We start from the raw sequence: 24,408 nt of genomic DNA on the forward strand, positions 1-24,408 counted from the left end.
CACTGTACTTCTATTGATGCAGCCTAAAATTGCATTGGCCTCTTTAGCTGCCACATTACACTTTTGACTCATGTTCAATTTGTGGTCTACTTGGACTCCTAGATCCCTTTCACATGTAGTCTCATTCAGCCAAGTGCCATTGCCTTCCTCTGAGGCTGAGAGTGACTTGCCCAGGGTCTGGAATTATGGGATTTGTAGTTTTGTGACATACCTTGCCTTCTCTATCACAGAGCTCTGGTGGCACAACAAACTACAAATCCCAAGTTTCCATTGCATTGAGCCAGTGGGTCCCACACATTTTTGGGCTATCGCCCCTTCTTTTCTTGGGCATCAACCCTAGCAGCCCCCAACACCTGTTTCTTGATATTAGGTCTACTGTTCTACTGCAAACTCAAAACAACCAATCTTGGTTGCTGCTCCCTTTGCACCCGGTCTTCTTCGGAGCAGCAGCTGAGCAGCTAGATCAGCAGAGACTGCGAAGCCTGTCCCCCTGCCGGCCTTGAGGCAAAGGCTGACATGGGCGGAAGGCTTCTTGGTCACTACTTGACTGACTGCTTGGTTGCTGCTCCCAAGGTGAGAGGTGCAAAGGGAGAAGCTTCTCCCCTGCAAGGAAGGACTTTCATTCCTACTGCACCCAAAAAGTGCAGCCAGCTTTTCACTCTGCTCCCTGGCGAAGGAGGACTCTTTTGAAGGATCAGTCCTAGATTCTTCTCAGCCTCCTTCCCCAAACATGTACTTTCCCCACACAGCTTGAAATCGTCCCCACCAACTTTGTTTCTTCTGCTGCCTCTTATCTCAGCCTGTCTGACGGAAGAAAACTGGAGCAGCAACACAGCTCCAGCCGGCCAGCCAAGTCCTGGCAGCGGTCAGAAAGCTTCCAAGGACTTCATCACACGGAGGAAAACTGGAAGTTTAAGCGGGGTTTATCCCGTGAAAATCATGCAATTGCTATTAAATTGCAATTAAGATTTTCAGACACAGTGTGATAAAAGAGCCATTATCCTGGGAATAACCAGGGAATAAACAGTGAGAAAGCATTTTCAGGATTCCCCTGTGAGTGACTTGTTGCTGTTTATTGCCTGGTTATTCATGGGTTAATGCCAGTTTAATCGCTTTTAACACAATGTCGTGTGAAAAGCTTTACCGCAGTGGCGTCATATGCCTGGGGCAATGGCCGATTAATCGCAATGCTGTGTGAAAATCTTAGTTGTGAATTGCGAATCCTCCGCAGTTGTCTGTTCTTGCCTTGTTGTTGTTGTTGTTGTTGTTGGCGTGTGCCTCCAAGTCACTTTTGACTCTTGTTGACCCTATAATATGGTTTTCTTGGCAAGTTTCTTCAGAGGCCTCCTCTGAGACCAAAGGGTTTTCATGGCCACCTGTTGAGGAGAGTTCCTGCATGGCAGAATGGGGCCTCTTCCGCCTCTTCTGTGATTCTGTGGCTGAGCAGGGATTCAAGCCCTGGTCTCCAGAGCCCTAGTCCCACACTCAAAGCCCGATGCCAGACTCGCTCTCTACCCTTTTACTACAACACTCTGTTCAATGGGACTTGAGCCTCCGCAGGTTTCGGTATCCCTGGGGAAGGGGGGGGCTCCTGGGAACAAACCCACACCAAGAACACCAAGAGCCCACTGTTCGGCCATATTTTGCTAGTCTGCATGGAGTGAGCCACAGAATGATAGGGTTGGAAGATTCCCAAGGACCATCCAGCCCAAACTGTGCCCTTTAAGAGGTTTTAGACTTCCGCTCCCAGAATCCCATCCTATCGGCCAACGCGGCTGGGGCTTCTGGGAGCTGAAGTCCAAGAGACTCTTAAAGGGGCAGACTGCTTTAACCGCTCCTGAGGCATTCAGCCTCTTTTTCAGCCACTGTTGCCACTCTTCCTTTTTTGGCTCTATGTAAATACGAGGGGCGGGGCTTTTTAGCTCTATGGTACGTCCTGCTTTCAACAAAGCCTTCGCTGATTGGAGGATGCCCTATCAGCGCCACGCGCCCTTCGCCCACCGCAGAGCACGCCTCGCGCTGATTGGCTGCTGCGTTCTCGCGCGATGCTGACCCAACCATTTCCGAACGCTATTGGCGCCTGAATCCTCCAGCGGCTCCGTCATTGGCTGGGGCTCGACCCAGGCGGATTGTGATTGGACGACGCGGGCCTTATAAGATTGGCCCCCGCGGAGCGGCCTTCCTTTCCCTTCTGCCTCAGCCGCCAAGCGCACAAGGTGCCGCGTCCTTCGCGTGAAGCTAAGGCCGAGTCCCAGCCGGCGACCAGCACCGCGCCCCCGCCTTCGCCATGGCCTCCGTCTCCGAACTCGCCTGCATCTACTCCGCCCTCATCCTCCACGACGACGAAGTCACTGTTACGGTGAGGAAAGCAGGGCGCATGCGCGGCTCTTAGAGAGTAAGGGCACGAGTCAGCGGTGCGATGCGGCAGCTAACAAGGCCAATGCGATTCTAGAAGCACAGTGTCTAGATCAAGGGAAGTCATAGTGCCACTCTATTCTGCTCTGCTCGTTGTGCCCAGTTCTGGGCTCCACAATTCAAAAAGGACGTTGAGAAACTGGAGCCATGTGTCCAAAGGAGGGAGACCAAAACGGTGGAGGGTCTGGAAACCATGAAGCCCTGTGAGGAGAGACTCAGGGCGCTGGGGATGTTTAGCCTGGAAAAGAGGAGGTTCAGAGGTGACATGAGAGCCCTGTTTAGGTACTTGAAGGGCGGCCATTTTGAGGAGGAGACAAACCACAATCCCCAGGAGACCTCGAAAGTGGAGGGTGGGCTGCATTCACTTCCCCTGTGTCCCTTGCATGCATCAATCCCTTCCATGCAGCCTACCTGACTCTTCATGGACCAGATGGTGCTCAGTTAGTAGATGAAAGGCAAAGGATGTGCCTTCGTGGCCATTTGTCTCCCATCCTCTCTTTGGGCGCATCAGACCCCCCCCCCCCCCATCGCTTTGCCTTAAGGTTGTCGTGTGTCGGAAATGACTTGGGTCCTAAACACTCTGCAGACATCATCCCCTTTGAGGCCGCTTTGCCTGCCTTGGCTCAGGGCAAGGAATGGCAGGAGCTGTAGGTTTGCAAAAGCTTTAGCCTTCGCTGTCAGAGACTCTGGAGCCACAATAAACTACAGTTCCCAGGATTCCCAAGCACTGCGCCAGGAGAGCTAAAGCGGTTTCAAACTGGATTATTTCCGCACTGTGTTTTGGGCCTTAGTTGGTGATGATTTGTCTGATGGTGAAGGAGACAAAGGTAATTTGGTCCAAGCAAAAAGAAAGTGATGCTCCTGGCTTTTCGCTCAGAGTCCAGCAAGGCGTTTGTTCCCAACAGAAAGACCTTTGGCTCTTAGTGTAGTGCCATTGGACCCTGGTCCCTCCCCATCCGTGGGGATAAGGACCCAGGACCCCATGAATGGGGGAAAACCAAGAGTAGCAAACACAGGGTTTTACCTAAGAGAATGCTTCTCTAGGGATCTCTAGGTCCTCCAGTGCAGCTCTGGCCAATATCTGCCAGACACTGACCACAAAATTGGGCCGGAGGAGCTACAGATGCCCAGCAAAAGGTTCTCTCTGGGTAACTTTTGGTTCAAGTTGACCATAGAGTTGTGCTGGAGGAGCTGGATATTATTCCTAGAGAGAACATATTAATAAAACCCATGAATAATCAAAGCCACAAACGTGGAGAGAGGAGTGTATTTCTCATTCAACTTAGATTGAAACTGGATAGGGCCTAAGCAAGGCTGTCATAGCACAGTATCTTGGGGGCCTCTTGTTTGTAGGGCCACCAGAAGTCAGAGCAAACAGTAGCAGCAGCAACGTGATGGTGGTAAATAACAACAAGGAGCTGAACTTTGATGTTAAGATTTTTGTCTTCTGGACCAAGAGCTAGACAACATCAGCCGCAAAAGAGCCTCACATCTGTGTGTCTCCTTGTGGCATCTGTTAAGATTGTTGCTTCTTTTAAACTGGCCTGGCGTTTCCATGCGGCAGTGGTCCTCCTTTCATGCCTCATAAAGAGCTGGGCCTTGTGCCTCTCTGACTACAATAGCCTTGGAAATCAGTCCCACAGAGTGAGCCATATGCTCACAGTGAATATTACAAGTGTTAAAACCAAAAGCAGGACATTTTGTAACCTGGACGCCACCTCCTTCATCTTGGATGATGTGTGTCTGCAGGAGGTAGCTTTGCCTCTAGTGCTTTTGGCCCAGTAGAGGAATGGCACCATCTGCTGCCATGTGCTTGATTTCAACGCTGATACCTTATATGTTCAACATAAACAGGGCTGGCAGTGGCATGAATCACTGAAAAGGTGGCAGCTGGAGTTGCTACAAGATGGCAGTTGACCCTTAGTTTGATGTCTCAGTGGGTCTGAGGCACCCATACATACATCTTTATTGAATAAGCCTTCAGACCATTTCAAAGGAGACAAGATAAAAGGGAAAAATACATAGTTAAAACTTATATCTGGTGTTTTTAATAAAAGCGCCCATTGGTAGGAATATTTAGCCATTGTTGTGTTGCCAGCTGTCTTCCTTCCTTCCTCTGCTTGGTGTTGCTCTTAATCCTGAATATGGAACACAGAAAAGGCAGTGGGTCCTTCTCATCTGCTGGGGTTTGTTTCCAGGACCCTCTGGATACCAAAATCTGTGGATGCTCAAATCCCATTAAATACAACGGCAGAGTAAAATGGTGTCCTTCATGTAAAATGGCAAAAATCAAGGTTTGCTTTGTAATTTAGACTTTTTAAAACATCTTCAAGCCATGAAGGATTGAATCCATGGGTTTTTTGAGGGCTGCCTGTCCTGGGAGAAGGGCAGGATATAAACAGATAGAATAACTAAATGCCATCTTCCTTAGGGAAGGCTATTGAGCATTGAGCCCTATTCTGTGACTTGCACTGCATTGTTTTGTGTTACAGAAGAAAGGCTTATCCTTAAGATCTTTTTTGCCCTTCTGGTGCTGCCCCTCCTTCCAGGAAAATATGTGGAATTGATGAAGTTTTCTTATCTTGAATCTAATAAAGCCTTGGGAAACCTGTCATAGAGGAGTGAGGTAGTAATAAATATCTTCAGGATCTGCGAAACAACTATTTAATCTACATTTGGAGTGTGCATAGAGTGAGCCCAGTTCAGTAAGTAGACATAATAGAATAAGTTCTCTTCAAGATCTTCAAAAGCCTATTGAGGAGCTTAAATGACCCATTGCCAGCCCATGAAGAGTGTGCTTCTGCTCCTGGCAGTATGTTTAAGATGCAGTGAACCTCTCAGCAAGGCAGTAGGGAAGCAAAATGGAGATATATTTTACATTCGGGAGAGGGACAGTGGGCCAGGGACCCTTCCCTTCACAGACATGCATGCTTTGGTTTTCTTGGTTTCCACTCTTCAGTCTTTATCAGCAGTCAAGAGAAGCCTGTCTTACAAATCAGTGAATCACTACAGTGGTACCTCGGGATACGAAATACCCAGGTTACGAAATTTTCGGGATACGAAAAAATCCCATAGGAAAACATTGTTCCGGGTTACGAATGTTTTTTCGGGTTACGAAAAAACTTTTGGTGCTTTTTTCGGCTTTTTCGCACGGAATCGCGGCTTTTCCCCATTAGCGCCTATGGCAATTCGGCTTACGAAGGCTTTTCAGGTTACGAACGGTGCCACAGAACGAATTAATTTCGTAACCCGAGGCACCACTGTATTGTGAAATGAAACAAACCACAGTCTTAGATTTTCCTTTGCAGCATTTTTACCACCATCGACCCAATAAAAGTATTTAAGGCAGAGGTGAGCAACTTGGGACCCTCCAGATTTTATTGGCTATCAACTCCTGCAGTCATCCATGATTGGTTTTATTGGCTAGGGCTGATGGGAATTGCAGTTGTAGCATCTGGAAAGCCATCCTTGCGTCATTGACCAGCAAAGATAGTTCTTGTGTGCTAATTACAAGTTCTTAGGAGTGATAACTGGGGAAAGCACAGAAGATATTAAGAAACACTTGATTTAAAGTCAAGGTATATATATATATATAATAACGCCTTTGAGAGAGGATGAGAAGTATGATGTGGTTAATGTACTGTTCATATGTTTTGTTTAGGAGGACAAAATTAATGCTCTTATCAAAGCAGCTGGAGTAAATGTGGAACCTTTCTGGCCTGGTCTGTTTGCAAAGGTAAGTTCAACAAAGAACATTTACATTTATTAATGCCTCGCTCTGTATTTCAAGTGGGTGACAAAAATTTGAATTGGGATGTCCAAGAGATTCAAATGTCCTTTATGATAGGGAGTGGTCCTGGTAAATTGCTAATAACAAAGGGTTAGATGGACCATTGTGAACTCAAGGTGAATTTGTTCAGCATTTGAACATTTGAAAGTCTAAATACTGGTTTAAAGTGAATACCGGGTCCCCCCCCCTGCAAAAAGCATTCAAACCAAAGCCATTTGTGTAAATAAGATACATCGAAAGATACGGATACATTATGTGACCATAATGGACATCAGCCACTGCAAGAGACTAGCTGAAAGAAAGAAGTTAGTAGCATGAGCTTTCATAGACTTAAGTCTGTTTTGTCAAATGCATCTGAGGAGGTAGACTGAAGTCTTGGAAAGCTCATGCTGCCAACTTATTTCCTTCAGTTAATCTCAGAGGTGCTACAAGATCTCTCTACATGCGGATTCTACAGACTAACATGGCTATATCTTTGAATTCAAAGTCTGCTCTGTTGGCCAGGATGCTGGCCAAAGTCTGATGTTTCCATCACCCTCCTGCGATTTGAGGGCAATCGAAGGCAGGATCACTTTTGCACCAGAGATTGTTGGTGGGAGGGGGATGGAAATAGTCGGCTGAGAGCAGATCTTGCAGCAGTTGGTGGCTGTTGAGCTAAGGCCGGGAGACTTTTACAATCATGGCAATAGTGCCATAATCCTTCATACAGTGGGCCTTCCACATTTACTGGGGCTAGGAGCCCAGGAGCCCTGTGAAAGGGGAAAAACCACAAATAAAAAACCCAGTATTTTTATTTTACCTGCAAGGATAGCTCTCTAGGAATAATTTCTAGGTCCACCAGTGCAACTCTGTAGTCAACATCCACTGGAAGTCGACCATATAATTGGACAGAAGGACCAACAAATGCTTAGAGAAGTATTTTTTCCAGGACTCTCTTAAATCCTCCATCTCACCTCTATGGTCAACCTCCAGCAGAGTTATGCTGAAGGACCTAGAGAGAAATATTGCTCAAATCCTTGAATAAATCAAATCTGCAAATGTGGAGGGCTGGCTGTATATAGTCTTTGTGAATACAAGTCATTTACGGATGTCTAACTCCAATTTCAAATCTAACTGCTGTACAGAATTCCAGCTTTCTACTTTCCTACAAAAAGTAGTACTGATTTTTTCTCTCTAGTTAAGTAAGTTCTGAGTTTTTATTGTGCAACAGTGTTTAGTTTAATCAGATATATTAAACCATGTTTGCTTTTTCCTAATAACATGTTTACCACCACCAGGCATTGGCCAACATTGACATTGGAAGTCTCATCTGCAACGTAGGAGTCGGTGGTGGAGCTCCAGCTGCTTCAGCCCCTGCGGGTGGGGGGGCACCTGCTGGTGGTGCTGCTCCTGGTGAGTAAACTGGCTTCTCATTGCGTTTGCCCCAGAGCCATCATTTATTAGCACCATAGAATGATCTCTGTTGCTAAAAGCAGCTACCACAGCTGTATGTTAAAACATTAAATAGCTTACTGGGTTGCAAATACTGTTTAATGTGAGATTGAAGTTGCCATCATCTGATCAATATTAATTGTTTTGCAGCTGAGGAGAAGAAAGAGGAAGAGAAGAAAGAAGAGTCAGAAGAATCTGATGATGACATGGGCTTTGGTCTCTTTGACTAAGCTAGCTTTTGCACTGGATAATAAAATACAAAAGTGTAAATGAATTCTGACTTGCTTTTGAAACTTTTCTGTGCAAGACACATGGGTCACCTTATGCCCCGTAAGTGACAGTTAGGGAATTTCTCGCATGCAGAACAATGATTGCCATTTGCATCAATGGGTAGAGCTCTAGTGTTACTGTGCTAATGGAGTTTTCTGCTCTGCAGGTGATCAAGTGGTTCTCAGCCAGGAGCTGTTTTACCATGAATTTACTCAGGAAATTACTTTCCTGGGTGGAATGACACTCAAAAGGGTGTAGCTGTACTGTATATAAAATTCTGTCTCTTGTGCCTGGGATGGAGCTTTTTAGTAACAGGGAGATGCTGTAAGAACTTTTAACCTGTCTCTTTTTGAAGTACAGTGGTACCTCGGGATACGAAATACCCAGGTTACGAAATTTTCGGGATACGAAAAAATCCCATAGGAAAACATTGTTCCGGGTTACGAATGTTTTTTCGGGTTACGAAAAAACTTTTGGTGCTTTTTTCGGCTTTTTCGCACGGAATCGCGGCTTTTCCCCATTAGCGCCTATGGCAATTCAGCTTACGAAGGCTTTTCGGGTTACGAAAGCGGCCGCGTTACAAATTAATTTCGTAACCCGAGGCACCACTGTAGGTATAATTTGCAGTCAGCTATTTTTAGTTATGTATTTCTCAATCATTTAATAAGCTTAATAACTGAATAATTTCTTTAATAAGAAATGTAGATTCCTAGATAATTTCATAAGCAATTCTTACACAACAGAGGGATCTGGGAGCTTGCATGATTATGCAGATAAGTTCTGCCACCAGGAAACATGTGAAAATAATCTTTTCCATGTGGAAAAGCAAGGAAGTAACCAGGAAATGCAGGACTACAATTTGTTTTTTGAATAATTGCTCATAGAAATTGGCTGGCAGTACAATGCTTAGCTTGAACTGCATGCCAGTCAGTTTCTTTTCCATATCCTCTCTAGTAAAAAAAAGCTTGAACATGCCATTTTCAACCAATGCATACAGATATTATGCTCCCCTTAGAATTGTAGCCTAATGGGCGCCCCAAGAAAAGTGCTAAGCTGGTCACTTTACACCTATTGTTGCTAGGGATGTCCTGCTTTTACTCTGAGAACAAAGAGGTGCAATAAATGCTTCCAAGTGGTGTGTTTCAGGTTGAGCATTCCTCCACCACTGATTCTCCTGTGAAAAAGCAAAATTCCCCTTTCCAAATGCAGGTTGTACAACTAATTTTGAACTTCTTTAAAGGTCTGGGTCTGGTTGCCATAGAGTCAGACCAGGAGATGATCTGCACATAGAGCATTTTTACCACTAGAAAAATGATTTCCATCAGACACTTCAATAGATGAGTTAACAACTCAAACAGCTGTAAAATATTCATCATGGCTTTAATCTTTCTTTATAAATTATATAAAAATGGGGAACATGTATGGTTACAGAACTCTTTCTTCTTCTAAATGCACTTGAGTTGCTCTGGTACAAAGCAGCTTCTTTGTTTTTCACTTTCAAGGAAAACATTGCTACAAAAAACTGGCACATGATTCTGTTGAAAAAGACAAGTTCTCAGTTGTGTTCTAGACTACGTTCTGCTCCAACGGATCGCACGCATCCGCATGGCAGGGGCAAGGAGACGGACGAAGAGGGCTTGAGTCAGTTCTGAAATGGGACGCTTTGAAAATATAGCTTTTTAATCTTTCTCTGTAAATTGTGATTAGCATTTTTGCGGCACTAAGTGTTGTAATAAAAAAGTATTCCAGTCTGGACAGTTTGCGTTGCAAGCAAGAATTCTCAGCCATAAGGTTTCCCAGAATTCTTGGCTTCTCAATATCTCAGTTCTGCAATTCACACACAGTTCGTCTGCCAAGCATTTTTGTTTGTTTTAGGAGTCTCAGTCTTGGAAGAGACTGCTATTCCACACAGTGTGAAATACTTCAGATTGGTGTCCATTGTCAGGGACTCAAGTTAGGTTTCCATGAAAATCACCGTTTTCAATTTTGGACCTTTCTTGGCATTGTTGGTTATTTCTTCTTTAGAAACCGCTTGTAGCTGAGAGAACCAACAGATGTCATTTTTCTTTAAGCAGGTTGGGAATTGCTTGGAAACGTGGACCAGACAGGATCAGTCCTTGTTTCTGTTGGGAGGTCGTAGTGGTGCCTACTGGGTGAGCAATGCTCTGCAGACGCCATCCTCTCTCTCTTTCTCTCCTAGTGGGGTCTGGACTGACCAATAGATTTTAGCCTGGCCTGGTCAATAACATCCAGCAGGTTTTTGGCATCCACAGCAAGAGCGTGAGCTGCCGTCAGCATCTGCTTTTTGTATTCTTGCTGCAGGCTTGTCATAACATATTGCTGAGCCAACTTCATCTTGTTAATCAGTTCAGCAAGGTCCGAATTCAGGAGTTTCTGGGCCATCTCAATCTGCAAGAATAGCAAAGGAGTACAAGTGACAAACTTAAAAACGAAATACAGTATTTTTAGTTCAAATTAACAGTGGCAGAAAAGCTATTCACTGAAAGGAAACTTTGTTGTAAGACTAAACCTTAGTTTAAAGGGTTCTCAAACTATACCTAAATCCTGTTACTGATCCTAATGTAGACCTACTCAACAGGATTTATTTATGTGTTGACACACCAAGCAACCACTGAATGGGTCTACCCTACTTGGAGCCGGCATAGTGTAGTTGTATTGAGTATTGGAGACTACAACTTTGGAGACCAAGGTTCGAGTCACTGCTCGGTCATGGGAACCCACTGCATGACCTTGGGCAAATCGCACACACTCAGCCCCAGAAACCCCCATGATAGGTTTGCCTTCAGGTCACTGTAAGTTGGAAGTTACTTGAAAGCACACAACAACTTATTGTTCTGTATCTTTAAACCAGGGATGGCAACACTGCTGCCATCCAGCTGTTGTTAGACTTCAGCTCCCAGCATTCCTCACTACAGGCAATACCAGCTGATAAGAACTAGTCCCAACATCACATTTCCACCCCTGGTTTAAAGGAAAAGGGAAGAACAGTAGCAAGTTCAGAGATGGAGCTTGCACCCTGGAATTGTTTTATATATCAGTTAAACTTAAATTCTGGCTATCCTTCGCCCCCAATAATTTGATTCAAGAGCCCTGTGAAGTAGGTCAGACTGACAGAGTAACTGGCTCATGGTCTCTGATTTAGACAGCTAGGTGATGATTCAAATCTAAACCCTTGAAACCAGTAGTAACCACACAACTGATCATTATCATTACCCAAGATAATTTACTCTAAAATTAATATGCACTGCAGAAGGGGATATTTTGAGGGTAGTGCAAAAACATTAAGGGTTAACTGCCACATTTAGTGAAAGGGGGAATCCTGCATCGGGTGAATGTATGTCACGTGGCTATGTCTCTAGCTCTCTCCTAATGCCACCTGATCCCACCTTGCCAGCAGCAGAGACCCCCCCAACAGCCATGCTGGAGAGCAGGAGCACCAGCACAGATGTGTCCAGATGTTTCTCTGTAGGTGGGTATGTTGCACAGGCATCCACAAGGATCCCCGGGGGTTGTTGGGAGGTCATGGTAGTATGTGGAGCTACAACAAAATGGCTGTGCTGGAGGCTACCCTACATAAAAGGTGCGTTTTGGGAGGAGATACTTATTGTGCTGTCAGAAGATAATTACTACTTGGCAAAGGCAAATCTCTGAACAAATCTTGCCAAGAAAAACCTATGATAGAATCATAGGGTTGGAAGAGACCCCAAGGGTCATCAAAGCCAACCCTTTGCCATGCAGGAACTCACAAAGCACTCCCAACAGATGCAATCCAGACTGTTTAAAAACCTCCAAATGCGGAGACTCCACTACACCCAAAGGTTTGCCCTAGGGTTGCCACACATTGGGAACGACTTGAAGGCATGCAACAATTTTGAGAACGTCTTTGCAAGTCTGGCTGAAGTGTTAATATTCTTGCTATGGATGACAAAGGAGCTCTGGCTCTTGCCTCCCATGATGGCTGGCTTCCTTAATTCTTCATGTTCACACTTCTGGTACTGACTTTGTTGTTGTGTGCCTTCAAATCATTTCTGACTTACACTGACCCTAAGACAAAGCTATCATGGGGTTTTCTTGGCAATATTTTTTCAGAGGAGATTTCCTTTGCCTCCCTCAGGCTGAGAGACTGTGACTATCCAAAGTCACCCAGTGGGTTTCCATGGTTGAGAGGTGATCCAGCCCCTGGTCTCTAGCGTCACAGTCCAACACCCCAACGATTACACTGCCTCTCTACTGAATTAATTTCAAGAAATGAAATCAACCTTGTAGCTTTCAGAGTTGTTATCCAGAAAGCCAGCTTGATGCAATGGTATGAGTGTTGGACTACAACTCTAGAGACCAGGGTTCGATTTCCCACTTGGCCATGAAACCCACTGGATGACCGTGACCAAGTCACATGCTCTCAGGCGAAGGCAATAGGAAACCTGAACAAATCTTGCCAAGAAAACGCCTTGATAGGTTGGGTCGCCCTTAGAAACAATTTGGAGGCACACAAAAAAACAACCCATAGAGCCAGACCTGCAATCCAATTAGGGGCCAATGCATGGTCCCCTACTTACCTCTCTGTGAGTGCTTGCAGGGAGGACAGGAATGGTCTCATCTACTGTTGCCAGTAAAGTTCGAAGTGCTAAACCAACCTCCTAAAGGAAAAAGAATCAAGTGTGATAAGTTAGTGTCACACTACGCACAGTAAATGCAGACAAACTAATAGAAACCCCCCTTAGTTGTTTTTGGAGTACAACTCCCACAATCCCCTGACACTATGCTGGCTAAAGGTTGATGGGAGTTGAACCATCCGGTGGGTGAACCATCTGAGAGCCTTTAGGGCTGAAGGGTGGGGTATACAGACTGTAAATAGATAAATAAAAGAAATAAACTTCTGCCCATAGTCAGCTGCAAATAGATGACATCAGGGCTGAGATTCACCTGGAGGGGGAACCCGTGCTGTTATAACCATTGTGCATCTGGTCATGGGCAGGTGGCCAGCTCCACTTCTGATCTTGCCTGCTTGCCATGCAACATGGAATGGTTCTGTTAAGCAGCTTTGGGGTGTTACAATAAGTTGGGAAGGAGGGAAGACGGCTCAGTGTACAGTAGTATAAATTTGGTATAGCTGGTGAAAAATATGGCTGCTCTGTTGTCTGGTGTGTTATTTAAAAGCATGTATCACCCGTCTTGCACTAACTGCACTAGGTTCCAATTGATCCAGTTCAAGATAGTGCCTTTTCAACTATAAAGCCATAAATGTCTTGAGGCCTGGTTATCTGAAGGACCACTTCCTCTCATATAAACCTGCTCAGAATCTGAGATCCTTAACAGAGGCCCACTCTCTGAGAGGTGAATGGTAACTACCTCAGACAGGGACTTTCTATGTAGCAGCACCCACTTCCAAGGGAAATCAGCCTTGCTCCATCCCTTTTGAGCTTCCAGTGTATTGTCTTGTCTGCCTTTTAGTTCTTAAAACCAGAGTAGCCTTTTGTCTCTATTCTCAAACTGTTTATTTTTTTCCAATAATTATTTTGGCCTATTTCTAAATACTGGTTTTATCTTCTGTGCATTTCCCTGGGGTCCTAGCAGTGGTGATAAACAAAAACTTTGAGACTTTGGTTCTGGGCAATATAATTCAAGAAAGATGACAACAAAATGTAACATTTCCAGAGAAGAGCAACCAAGATGGCCAAAGGTCTGAAAACAACCAAGTCTTATGAGGAACGACTTGAGGAGCTGGCTATGTTAACTTGGAGAAGTGAAGACTGAGAAGTGAGATGTACTTGTAGGGATGTCACCTAGAAGATGGAGCCAGCTTATTTTCGACTGTTCCTAGAATGCAAGCCAATGGACTCAAAGTACAAGAAAAGCAATTCCACCTAAAACATAAGGCAGAGATCTTTTACTGTGCTAGCTGTTCAAAAGTTGAATAGGCTGCTTTAGTGGTGTCGAACTCTCTGCCTTTAGGCAGAGATTGGATGGCAACTTTCAATGGTGCTTTAATTGTGTATTCCTGCATACCAGAGGGTCCCTTCAAGCTCTGAGATCCTATGAAAAGGCTAAGAATAATGAAGTACTGTACACTTGTCTCTCCCCGTTTGTGGACTTCCTGTTTGCCGTTTTGAGTTTCTGCGGACAGGACACCAGAAGGGACAAAATGGCATGTACAGTGGCGTGTGAGCATGCCACCATTATAATGAATGGGGCTTGAATATCTGTGATTTTTCTGTTTCGTGGTGGGGGGTGTTATTATTATTATGCTTTATTTATGAAGTGCTGTAGATTTGCACAGTGCTGTACATACAAGCAATAGATAAGAGTAAACCTGGCCATGGCGTGCAATCTAAGAAATAATAGCATAATACGGACAACTGTACCTACAAAAGAATTGCAGATGCTTTTATATGGGTGGTAGGCTTTGTTCAGAAGACTCAGCCACTCCAGCTGTAAGGCTTCTGAGCATATAGGAATGCAAAGAAACCTAGGTACACCTTCCACATCTGCCACTCCTGACGAGTTTTACATTTTTCTCAGGTGAGAAGTCAAAGGCTTTCATGGCCGGCATCCATAGTTTTTTGGGCTATGTGGCCATGTTCTAGATGAGTTGAGAACATGGCCACAGCCTGAAATCCCACAAAAAACTTTCAGGTGAGACAGTGGGAAAACAGACCCTCCTCTTACCTTCACCATAGGGACATATTCCTCTGGTGGGGCTGGCTGGATTTTGCTGGACATCTCTATGACAGCTTTCACCAGCCCTGTGACGTTCTCATACACCTTGTCATTGGAGCGGTCCAAATTGGCTGTTGGGGGAGGGCTGATCTCTTGAGGCTGAATCTGGAGGAAAGAAGGCCATTTAGTCTCCCATTCCTCCCCACCAGATGGCACTGCTCTACTCTTTTAAGAGGCTTTTGCTTCTACTCCACAACACACAGGACACACACTGGGGCAGTGGCCAAGCAGAGGGAATCCCAGAAGGGCTTCCAGGAGCCAATGATAAAAGACTGGGGACTGAAACGTTGAAGAAACCTGCAAGTGACAACCTTTATCCTACAGGCAAATCTCTTTCTCTGCTTTGACCCAACCGTGGTATAACCTTGAATATTGTGAGACAGATATATTACAGAGAAAGGGATTTAGTAATTAGTGTCTTAGTTTTGGCGTGTTGTTGTGACCTATTTTTCAGCATTGCAGTCTATCAATTTACAGCCTTTAAAGACATTGGATCGGATTACAGATGAGGGATGTGAATGTTCATATATTTCATCTGCAAAAAAGAGAGTAAATGCTTTCAAAAATTTCCTCCATGTTGGATTAGATTATGAGGGTTTTTTATGATTTTTTAAAAATGATTTTTCACATTTTGGGATTCTAGTGAAAGGATCACAATTGTATCTTGAATCCAGAGTTACAATTTTGCATACTTCTTCAGATGTTACCTCGGGTTGAGCATATATACCCAGCTAAATTAACTGTGGCAACATGACCCCACTGATTTCAGCCGGAACTAAGTTCAATGTGAGATGCTAAATGGCACAAAAATGAAACCAACACACAGTTTTGTATCTATCAGCTCTTCAATGATATGGTCTAGTTTCTTGCAGCACCCTCTTAGCCATTCTGTGTGTACTATGCACTTGGGATTCCCTCCCCACCCCAAGAATGTAAAGGAATGTAGACATGTTATTTGCTTGAGGGTAACAGCACTTTCTGAAAATCTAGATTAAGATTGTTGCATCTACAAGTAATAATGGCAGAGACACAAAGGATATCTAGGGATAGAGCTCTGGCTTGATGTGATGTGGATTACGGGAGTGGGTTGCATTAGATCAATTACAGATGCAACAAATAAAGCAGTTCCGACTCTTTTGGAAATACAGTAGCCAGTGCTGTTATTCTGATAGCAAAATAACATATATTCTATACATATACACAAGGGGAGAGTCCAGTGTAATGCATACTAGTAGAGGCACTAAGAATAAATATGCTACCTCTTGTAAAACTATCCAAGGGGTGGGGGGGGGGGTGGATGGACAGATGATGGAACTCCAGAGTCTTCTTCTTGTACTTTTATGTTGGATGTAGTCCAAAGTTTTTTGTTTGTACAAAAGGGTTCATTTAAAGATGACTGCAATTTATTTTACAACACTTTATTTTTTACAACACTTTCTCTGGAGATAAAAATACTTTATCTCAGCTCTCCCATCAACTTTTAACTAGCAGATTTGGAATCCAGGTATGATCAAACTGATCACTTTCAGATGAAGAACATATGCTTGCAAAGAGCCTGCCAAGGCTCTGTGTCTGGGTCCTTGCAGTCCCGGGCAGAAAAGAAAAATTCAGTGTACAATGGCTAGTTGTGCTTTCACAGCCTCCAGGAGGGTGCACCTGGCCAAGGAAAGATGACTTTGCCATCCCTGAGGCAATTTTAGAACCAACGTAGCCTTTGTTAAAAGAACTAGAAAGGCCCTGAAATTGCCTTTAGACAGATTTAAATGCTTTTGGGCTGAGTTTGGGATGGTAAAGGTTTGAAGGGTTTGTCTTCCCCTGCTCCAGAGACTAGATAGGAGCAATGGAAACAAACTACAGGAAAAGAGATTCCACCTAAATCTCAGGAGGAACTTCCTGACTGTCAGAGCTGTTTGATAATAGGATATGCTGCCTCAAAGGGTGGTGGAGTCTCCTTCCTTGGAAGTTTTTAAACAGAGGTTGGGTGGCCATCTGTCAGGGGTGCTTTGATTTGTGTATTCCTGTATGGCAGGGGGTTGGATTGGGTGGCCCTTGAGGTCTCTTCCGATTCTATGAACTGTGAAGGATGGAGGATAAATGCTAAGGGATGATTGGTAACATGACTAACAAAACAAGTATACAATGACCCTGTCATATCAGAGGGCTAGCCATCTACAGAGTCGACCACCTATGGATTGCCATGTCCCATATTATTTAAAGGTGGCTTGTGCACAGGCTGATGCAAATGTTGCCACCCACTGAATAATATGGAGCACAACTACCCATGCTCTTCCCAACCACAGACCCCCTGAAACCAAACCCCTGTGGATAGGAAGGGTGCACTATGTATGTGCATGATCTGGGTGTCCTTTCATCCAAACTACTTTACCCTAGCTAGGGGAATAATGTAGTCCTCCAGATGCTGTTGCACTGGACTTCCCATTGGTCCTATCCATTATAGCTAATAGTACAGTCAACCCTTTCCAGCTGCAGGCTTGCCATCAGTGGATTGGAGCCTGCACAGATGGCCCTGTCCTGTTTTTCCCAATGGCAGCGCATGTAAGTGGCTATGTCAGCGTGTTGCCATTAAGAAGAACAGGGTGTAAGGTCCCACATTTTTGCCACCTGTGTTTGTGGGGGGCTCCGGAATGGAAGCTCTGCAGATACAAAGGACCAACTATAATGAATAAGGGTAGCCTTAGTTCAACATCATACAGACGACTCTATATTCCTGAATTCCTACACGCATATCCCATCATCCCTTCCTCAGTCTGCCTCATCTAACAACAGGCAGTGGCCCTGCAGATTGCTGTATCCTAGGGTGGATCCTTTCATGAGGTATTTGTGGTGGTCAGTCACTTTTGGAGGAAGACATCACCTCAGTCTCCCCAGGTGTTAGTGCACTGGAAGAACATATCATATGCAGCTAGCAAGCCTTGGAGATCCATAGCAAGTAGCAGCTGGACAAACAGTCTGATGGTGTAAATATGTAAAGGGTTGGTCAGAATATGAAGAGTGGCAGAAGTGGAGCCCAAAAAAAAGGGCAATCCAGATACTACAGTGACAGGCTGTCTAAACCCTTCAAAGACCATGACAGTCAAGCAGGCAAGAGGCCTGAAGTGCTGTGAGCACAACTTGAATTACTCTAAGAGCAGTGGCCATACTACTGCCTGGAGACCACACTCAGTGGTCCAGAAACAATGGTCCAAAACACACTGCAGAAATAATCCAATCCAGTGTGAGACCATTTTAACTGCCCTGGCTCAGTGCTAGGGTGTCCTGGGATTTGTAATTTACTGTGGCACTAGAGCTCTCTGAGAGAGAAGGCTAAACGTTTCACAAAACTACAGTTCTCAGAATTCCCTAACACTGAGCCAGGGCAGTTAAAGTGGTCTCAAACTAGACTACTTCTGCAATGTGTTTTGGACCAGTGTTATCAATTCAAGGTTCTGGTTTTGTCCTATAATGGCCATAATGACTTGGTTCCAAGATATCTAAAATACCCCCTCCTGCATAAATCAACCAAGAGCTTCAGACCTTCAGCAAAGGCCCTGTCCTATGTAACACCACCCCTACCCACAAAGAAGGTCAGGCCATGAAAGAGGGCAACACTTCAGTTGTCCAATCTCATGATCAAAGGAGAAGAGACCAGTTCCAGCCTTGAGTTTCTGGCAGGTGGTTAAAACTGTATAACTCCATCCAGCCTTCAGTTTCTAAAATAATTTTAAATCCACTACGAAATAGCAGTTTAAAAAAATGTTGCTGTGTATCACTTTGGTGGTGGAAAAGAGTATAATAAACAATAAGATTCATTCACAGCACTTTGCGCTGCTTCTGGATGTACGCCTGTCTTTGCTCTTGCCTCTGCTACAATTTCCAAGCTCCTCCAAGCCTTTTCAAGTCAGTGTCCTGGGGAGTTAGCTGCCGTGGCACTAACTATATGATATCATGGACATGGGAAAACTTTGTTCCTCCCCATCCCGCTATAAAGGGAACACATTCATTTCTAAGGCCTCCAAACAGAAGCTGTTCCAGTCAGTTGGTGGCTTGAATAATTTAAGCTGTTGTAAGGCAAGCACATGCAAAGACAGTGGTGAAAAGCAAGAAGGCTGCCACAGGGTACTCATGGTCTATTGCACTCACACAAACATACAGACTGCTTACCCGCCATGGCTAGTGTCGAGCAGAGTTTGAGGAGTGGTTAAAGAAATTTACCAGAAGAAAGGGGAAAAAAGAAAGAAAAACACAATGTTAATGAACTGCAGTGAGGAGGGAGAAGAAAATCCCATATATGAGCAACAGCAAGAGAGACCTGTTAAGAGGTCCCTCTCCCAAAGTGAATCCACACATGCTTTAGCTCAGTTGTGTTCTCCTGGCCACCTTTAAACATGGATTGTTTGTGTCCAATCCTGGAAGGAAAGGTTATCTGCCATGCATCCCTGACAAGTAAGCATGCAAATAACAACTGGGACCAAATATTCTGTCAAGAAGCGGAGGAATTAGCAGCATTAGGGTCCCCTCTCAATCATTGAAATAATGGACGTGCCTCAGACACCAGATTGTCTGTACAAGAACTCAAGCTGAGGACATTTCAGTTTTACTTAAAGTTGTGTGAGTGTGTGTCTGTGCGCAAGGGAACACTCACTAGAGGGAATTATTTAGTCATCTAATTGCACTGCTCCTGTTTGTAAAGCTCTTTGGTCAAGATCTTGGCTAAATGTTATACTGAGAGATGGTTTGGAGGCCAGTGACAAACAACCCACTTGATTGCTATGCTGAAATTCCAGACCTCTAGCATAAGAGTTCATCTGCCTGCTTAGCTGCTCATTTTTAATGCTTCTCTGCCATTTTCAAAGCCAATACTAACACTACTCCACCACAAACTAAACAGCCAGGGTTATCTGTGCAATGCTTGGCTGATTTTCCCTTGGCAAATCACTGGTTTTAAAAATAAAACAAAATAAATGCAACCAACTCCAAATTCTTCAAGTTTAAGCTCAGCCCTTATAATTTTCTGCTTGTGTTTGCAAAGGGGAAAAAGGAAGGGATTTCTGCATTTAGCCTAGCACTGACTGGTTTTGTACCACCTAAAAATCTCAGGAAAAGCTTTTGTTTGGTTTGGCAGGTTCTGACACAGCCACGTTCTATTAAAATGCAGCTTCCTGAGGGAGGGCCAGGAAAATCTACTCCAGTGAGAGAGGATGGACTTTTCTGTTCCCTCAAAAGGAGCCACCCATTATCCCAAGGAGCTGAAAAAGCATCCCCAAATTAGTATAGCCTGATAACTGGATAGGGGATGTTTGCCTCTATACCAGTTTAAGGAAGATTTCTATGTCCCTTTCCTTCACTACACACCATTTAAAAAATGCTTATACTGGAACTTTAGATCAAATCCCTAAGATTTGCAAATCATCCTTAAAAACAAAACACTTTCTGAGGCTTGGCAGCTTGAAAAACCCTGGCAGCGTTTATAAGAAAACAATCTTTCTGTAAAGCAGCCAGTTTTGTCCAATTTTACTGGCTTTAGAAAGAGAAAAGGACGCTGCATCCCTTTCTGCCAGATCTCTTTGCCACCAACAGCTAGAGATGGTGAGTTCCACAGATGGATCTAGGTGGGGGCCTTCCCTTAAGTCCTTCCCCCAAAGCTTAAAAATAGATTTCACTTAATGAGAATCTCTATTTTCATTACTAAATGAGGGCATTACACTTGGGAAAGGCTAGGAGATAGAGAAATACATTTTTCTGAGAAAGTAAGGTAATTGACTTTGAATCTTGCTGGAGTCAAGCAATGGTCAATTTGCTGTCTGTCTGGTAAGATACCCCTGGGACACTCAGAAACCAGAATGCAGTGACAATAGCCATCCTATGTCCAGCAGCTGGTAAGCAGAGCAGTGTTTCTGAACATCAAAATCACATTTAGTTCTTCCAGTGAACAGCCATTATGTAGGTGCAACATTCAAGTATTTGCCTGATCCATTTCAGTGAATTATATTTTATGTAGCATTCTTATGCCCTCTGTGTTCAGCTGGGCACCACTATCTCCCTGCACTTTTCCACTAGCAACTCACTGGCCCATAGGGACTACTTCTTTACATATACAGACCAACACAGCTATTCCTACATCTCCCCAGGGGACTTTGGTTTCTCAGACAGTTTCTCTGCTGGAGCTAAATTCCTCCATAACTGTGTTTGTATCCTGTTATTCCTAGAGAAGTGGTTACTTGAGTGTTCCCAGTCTTTATGACCAAAGGATCCCTCTCATCACTGGTGGTTAGTATACTTGTTCATAACAGAGTGGTGACACTCTGCAAGGTTGTAGCATGTGCTGTGGAAGATAGGACTCTAGGAGAAATGGACACAGTTTTAGGGAGGCTGAAGCCATGTATGCCAACTATGGTGTGTTTATTCTCAGCTTTCCAAAAAGTGACATAAATGGAGTCAGCAGACTGTCTCTGGCACACGGACCACAGGATTTCACCACAAATTCCTTCAATCGCCTGATTTTTCTACTCAGAACACACTCCAGTCACTCCATGAGAGATAAAGTCATTGCTAATGGAAATGGAACTGTTGACTGTTTTACTCATGTCCCATCCAAAAACACAGCTCTGGTGAGATAAGGCAAGGGGTGACTTTCTTTGTAACGTGTGACAAGTTTAGTCATTTCTCACAAATGCCACAATTTAAAATGCCATCCATGCTAAGCTCTAAATGCAATGAGAATTCAGGGTAGATCCTGGTCACAAGGCAAGCTTTGCATTTCCTGATTTCCTGGATTCCTCAGTAGTTGCCAGACAGCAATGCTCAGCCCACACATGGGCAGAGGTGCCACAAATGTCTACACATACATCACTATAAAACTTCCCAAAAGCACACAGAAAAGTTCAGCCACAGTGAAGCACAACACTATTGTCTATAAGCCTTACTAAGCATGTATCATTCAAAGATATAGCCCTGTTAGTCTGGAGAATCAGTACATAATAAAGAGATCTTGTAGCACCTTTGGGACTAACTGAAAGAAAGAAATTGGCGACATGAGCTTTCGTGGACTTCAGCCTCCTTCCTTAGATGTACTCTACCAAATGCATCTGAAGAAGTAGACTGAAGTCTATGAAAGCTCATGCTGCCAATTTCTTTCTTTCAGTTAGTCTCAAAGGTGCTACAAGATCTCTCTACGTACTAAGCATGTATCAATTAGTATATGATTTTGAATTGTGATTAGCAAAATTAACATTTGATTTTGAATTGTGATTAGCAAAATTAGCATATGATTCTAAATTGTAATTAGGTGGTGTCAGTGTTCCAACTTAATATCTGTTAAGTCAAGATTGGTTTTAGTTTGAAATATTCAAGGACATCAGCTGGCCTGCATTTTTAAGTATGTGTGGGAAATGCTGCCCTTGAAGGACCGTTACCCAAAATGTCTCAGACCAAAAATAAAAGTGTATCTTCTCTTAGCACCTTTTCTCTGCCTCTTTTTCCCTGGTTTGCAGTGCTGCCCCAGTTTCTGTGCTGTACTGCATTTTCAAGTGAACTAATGTGATCTTAGGGTAAAACATATATAAACAAAAAGAATGTACAAATAAGGGGGGAACAAACTTCTATGTGAAAAAACGCTGCATGTTCATCCCCAGAATTGATAGGTTTTTGACTTGCGTCTAGATTAGTGGCAGTAGTGGTTCTACTTAACTACTATCTTGGTAAATAATGAGCAACTGGTGTTCAATGTGACATGAAGACTATACCTTAACCCCTTCATTGTAGCTGTCCACAGGGCTGTTCAGGCTAGCGAGGCTGCCCAAGTGGCTTGGAGCTCCTGGGCGAGGCGGTTTCTTTGGAGGAGCAGAATGATCTAGTAACAAAACATTTTGCATGCAGTGATAAGGAGACCACCACCATTAGATTAATTTAACCACAGAGCTGCAATGTAACTGAAAGCCATCTGCAAAATTTGGAAAAGTTATTTTTAGGACCAAGATTCCAAGAATTCCCAGAAAGCATTACCATTGTCTATAGGGTTATGGGAATTATAATCCATTAATAACTTTCCCAAGTTCTGATCATCTGCCTCTTCATCAGTGTTTATCTTCATAACAGAAGAAGGAGTTACACACTTCCCGGGTCAAAGGTTACAAGAATGATTGAGCTTTCTACGCTGATATTCTAGTTTTCAAATCAGACATAAATTATCCCTGGATCATGTAACAACAACAATAACAACAACAAGCTGAACACAAGTACAGGTTTTGGCATCTTGAAGTAAAGTTTGCTTCAATTTCCCTTTACAAATTTACAATTCAGATTTAGAATTTATAGCCATGTTAGTCAGGAAAATCACTATGCAAAGGGGTCTTGTAGTACCTTTGAGACTAACTGAAAGAAAGAAGCTGATAGCATGAGCTTTTGTAAAACTGAGCCTGCCTCTGAGGAAGTAGGATGAAGTTTACAACATCTCATGCTACCAACTTCTTTCTTTCAGTTAGTCTCAAAAGTGTGAACAAGATCATTTTAGGTAACAGTCCTCAAACTGATACAGGAAAGTCCTTAAAGCAGAGGTGGGAATCTGCCCAGAACCCTTCAGCATTGGCCATGCTAGGCAGGGCTACTGGAACGTTTACTGTGAGAATGTCTGGAAGTCGATAAGAGTCCCATCCCTGCCATAATCACTGTATTACACCTGAGTAGTCACAGCAATTTACTGTAACTTGGCTACCTAGCATTCAAAAATGTGGCTAAACCCAGATTTTGCTGCTCTGTCATCTATTTTATTTTCTGACAAAAGCTGAAATGGAGAAAGAGAGAGATTACTGTCTATTTATGGCTTACCTGGTTTACCCACTGGCTGATAAATATGCTGGTTAGAAGCCTGAAAAAAAGAAAACAGATGTGATTCATCTACTCACAGTCTTTATGAACAAAGGAAATCCTTCATCTAATCCCCAAACTTGAAGAATTTCCAAGATTTTTTTTTTGTTCTCTCCTATCATCCCCAAATTTCATAAAAAAACAACTATGAACACAAATCATACTTATTACAAATAAAAGCAAGCCTTTCTTCTCTTGTTATTTTGTTTTGTGTCTCTGAAGATGCCAGCCACAGATGCTGGTGAAACATCAGGAATAAACTCTTCTAGAACATGGTCACATAGCCCAAAAAATCCCACAAAACACTATGGATGCCAGCCATGAAAGCCTTCGACTTCACATGTTTTGTATCTGTATGGTGTGTCCATGCTAGGTCACTGCTGTTATTACTCAGGAAAAAAGACCATGTTTGCAACAACCTAAACCTTCAGTCTAAAAATACTTTAAAAAATAATTGATGGCTACCGTTTCACAGTTTGCAATGTTCATGCTTCAGGTCCCTTCATATTATTTAATAGATTTTCCCCCATGATCATTACTGCTCTCTTTGTTAAGAAAAGGGAAATAAACAAAAAAGTCCTCAATTATTAATTTGGAAAGGCTTTATAACTGGATGAATCACATTTGGCACCTATCTGCCAATGCAGATAAAAGTCTGTTGAATCACTGCACAACAGATGTGCCTTTTAAGCCTTCTGTTTGGCTGCTGAGTTCTTGGGGAAACGTTTATTTAGAAAAGTCCATGTGCGCTTTTATGAGAAATGCAACTGCACAGAGAAAGTTTTCTTTTTCAAAGCAAAACTGCTGACAGAGGCAAGCCTACTCAGAAATCTGAACAGGGCATTCTTATTGCAGAAAAAGCAACAGAACAGAGAAGACAGATTTTCCACATGTGTGGACTT

At 43.6% G+C, this 24,408-nt stretch overlaps 2 protein-coding genes across 11 annotated transcripts in view; one reads left to right on the plus strand and one right to left on the minus strand.

Annotated features, from left to right (window-relative positions):
* Positions 1 to 2,170: 2,170 nt before the first annotated feature.
* Positions 2,171 to 7,910, plus strand: RPLP1 (ribosomal protein lateral stalk subunit P1). The gene is made up of 4 exons (XM_042463829.1): positions 2,171 to 2,359; positions 6,077 to 6,151; positions 7,483 to 7,597; positions 7,787 to 7,910. Exons 1-4 carry the CDS (start codon positions 2,288 to 2,290, stop codon positions 7,864 to 7,866), a joined length of 342 nt encoding a protein of 113 aa, XP_042319763.1. The 5' UTR covers positions 2,171 to 2,287; the 3' UTR covers positions 7,867 to 7,910.
* A 1,351-nt stretch (positions 7,911 to 9,261) lies between these two features.
* PTK2 (protein tyrosine kinase 2) overlaps positions 9,262 to 24,408 on the minus strand; it is a 220,197-nt gene continuing 205,050 nt past the window's right edge. For 6 of the 10 annotated variants that reach the window (XM_042463825.1, XM_042463817.1, XM_042463823.1 and 3 more), the window contains 6 exons: positions 23,468 to 23,507; positions 22,387 to 22,493; positions 18,806 to 18,814; positions 14,594 to 14,749; positions 12,484 to 12,564; positions 9,262 to 10,315 (listed from right to left, as the gene is read on the minus strand). In XM_042463825.1, the coding sequence (XP_042319759.1) occupies positions 10,103 to 10,315; positions 12,484 to 12,564; positions 14,594 to 14,749; positions 18,806 to 18,814; positions 22,387 to 22,493; positions 23,468 to 23,507 (606 nt within the window). In that variant the 3' untranslated portion in view covers positions 9,262 to 10,102. The remainder of the gene's footprint in view (positions 10,316 to 12,483; positions 12,565 to 14,593; positions 14,750 to 18,805; positions 18,815 to 22,386; positions 22,494 to 23,467; positions 23,508 to 24,408) is intronic. The other 4 variants (XM_042463818.1, XM_042463824.1, XM_042463821.1 and 1 more) reach the window with 1 other exon arrangement.

This window comes from Sceloporus undulatus, chromosome 4 (genome assembly GCF_019175285.1).
Source record: "Sceloporus undulatus isolate JIND9_A2432 ecotype Alabama chromosome 4, SceUnd_v1.1, whole genome shotgun sequence".
NCBI lineage: Eukaryota > Metazoa > Chordata > Lepidosauria > Squamata > Phrynosomatidae > Sceloporus > Sceloporus undulatus.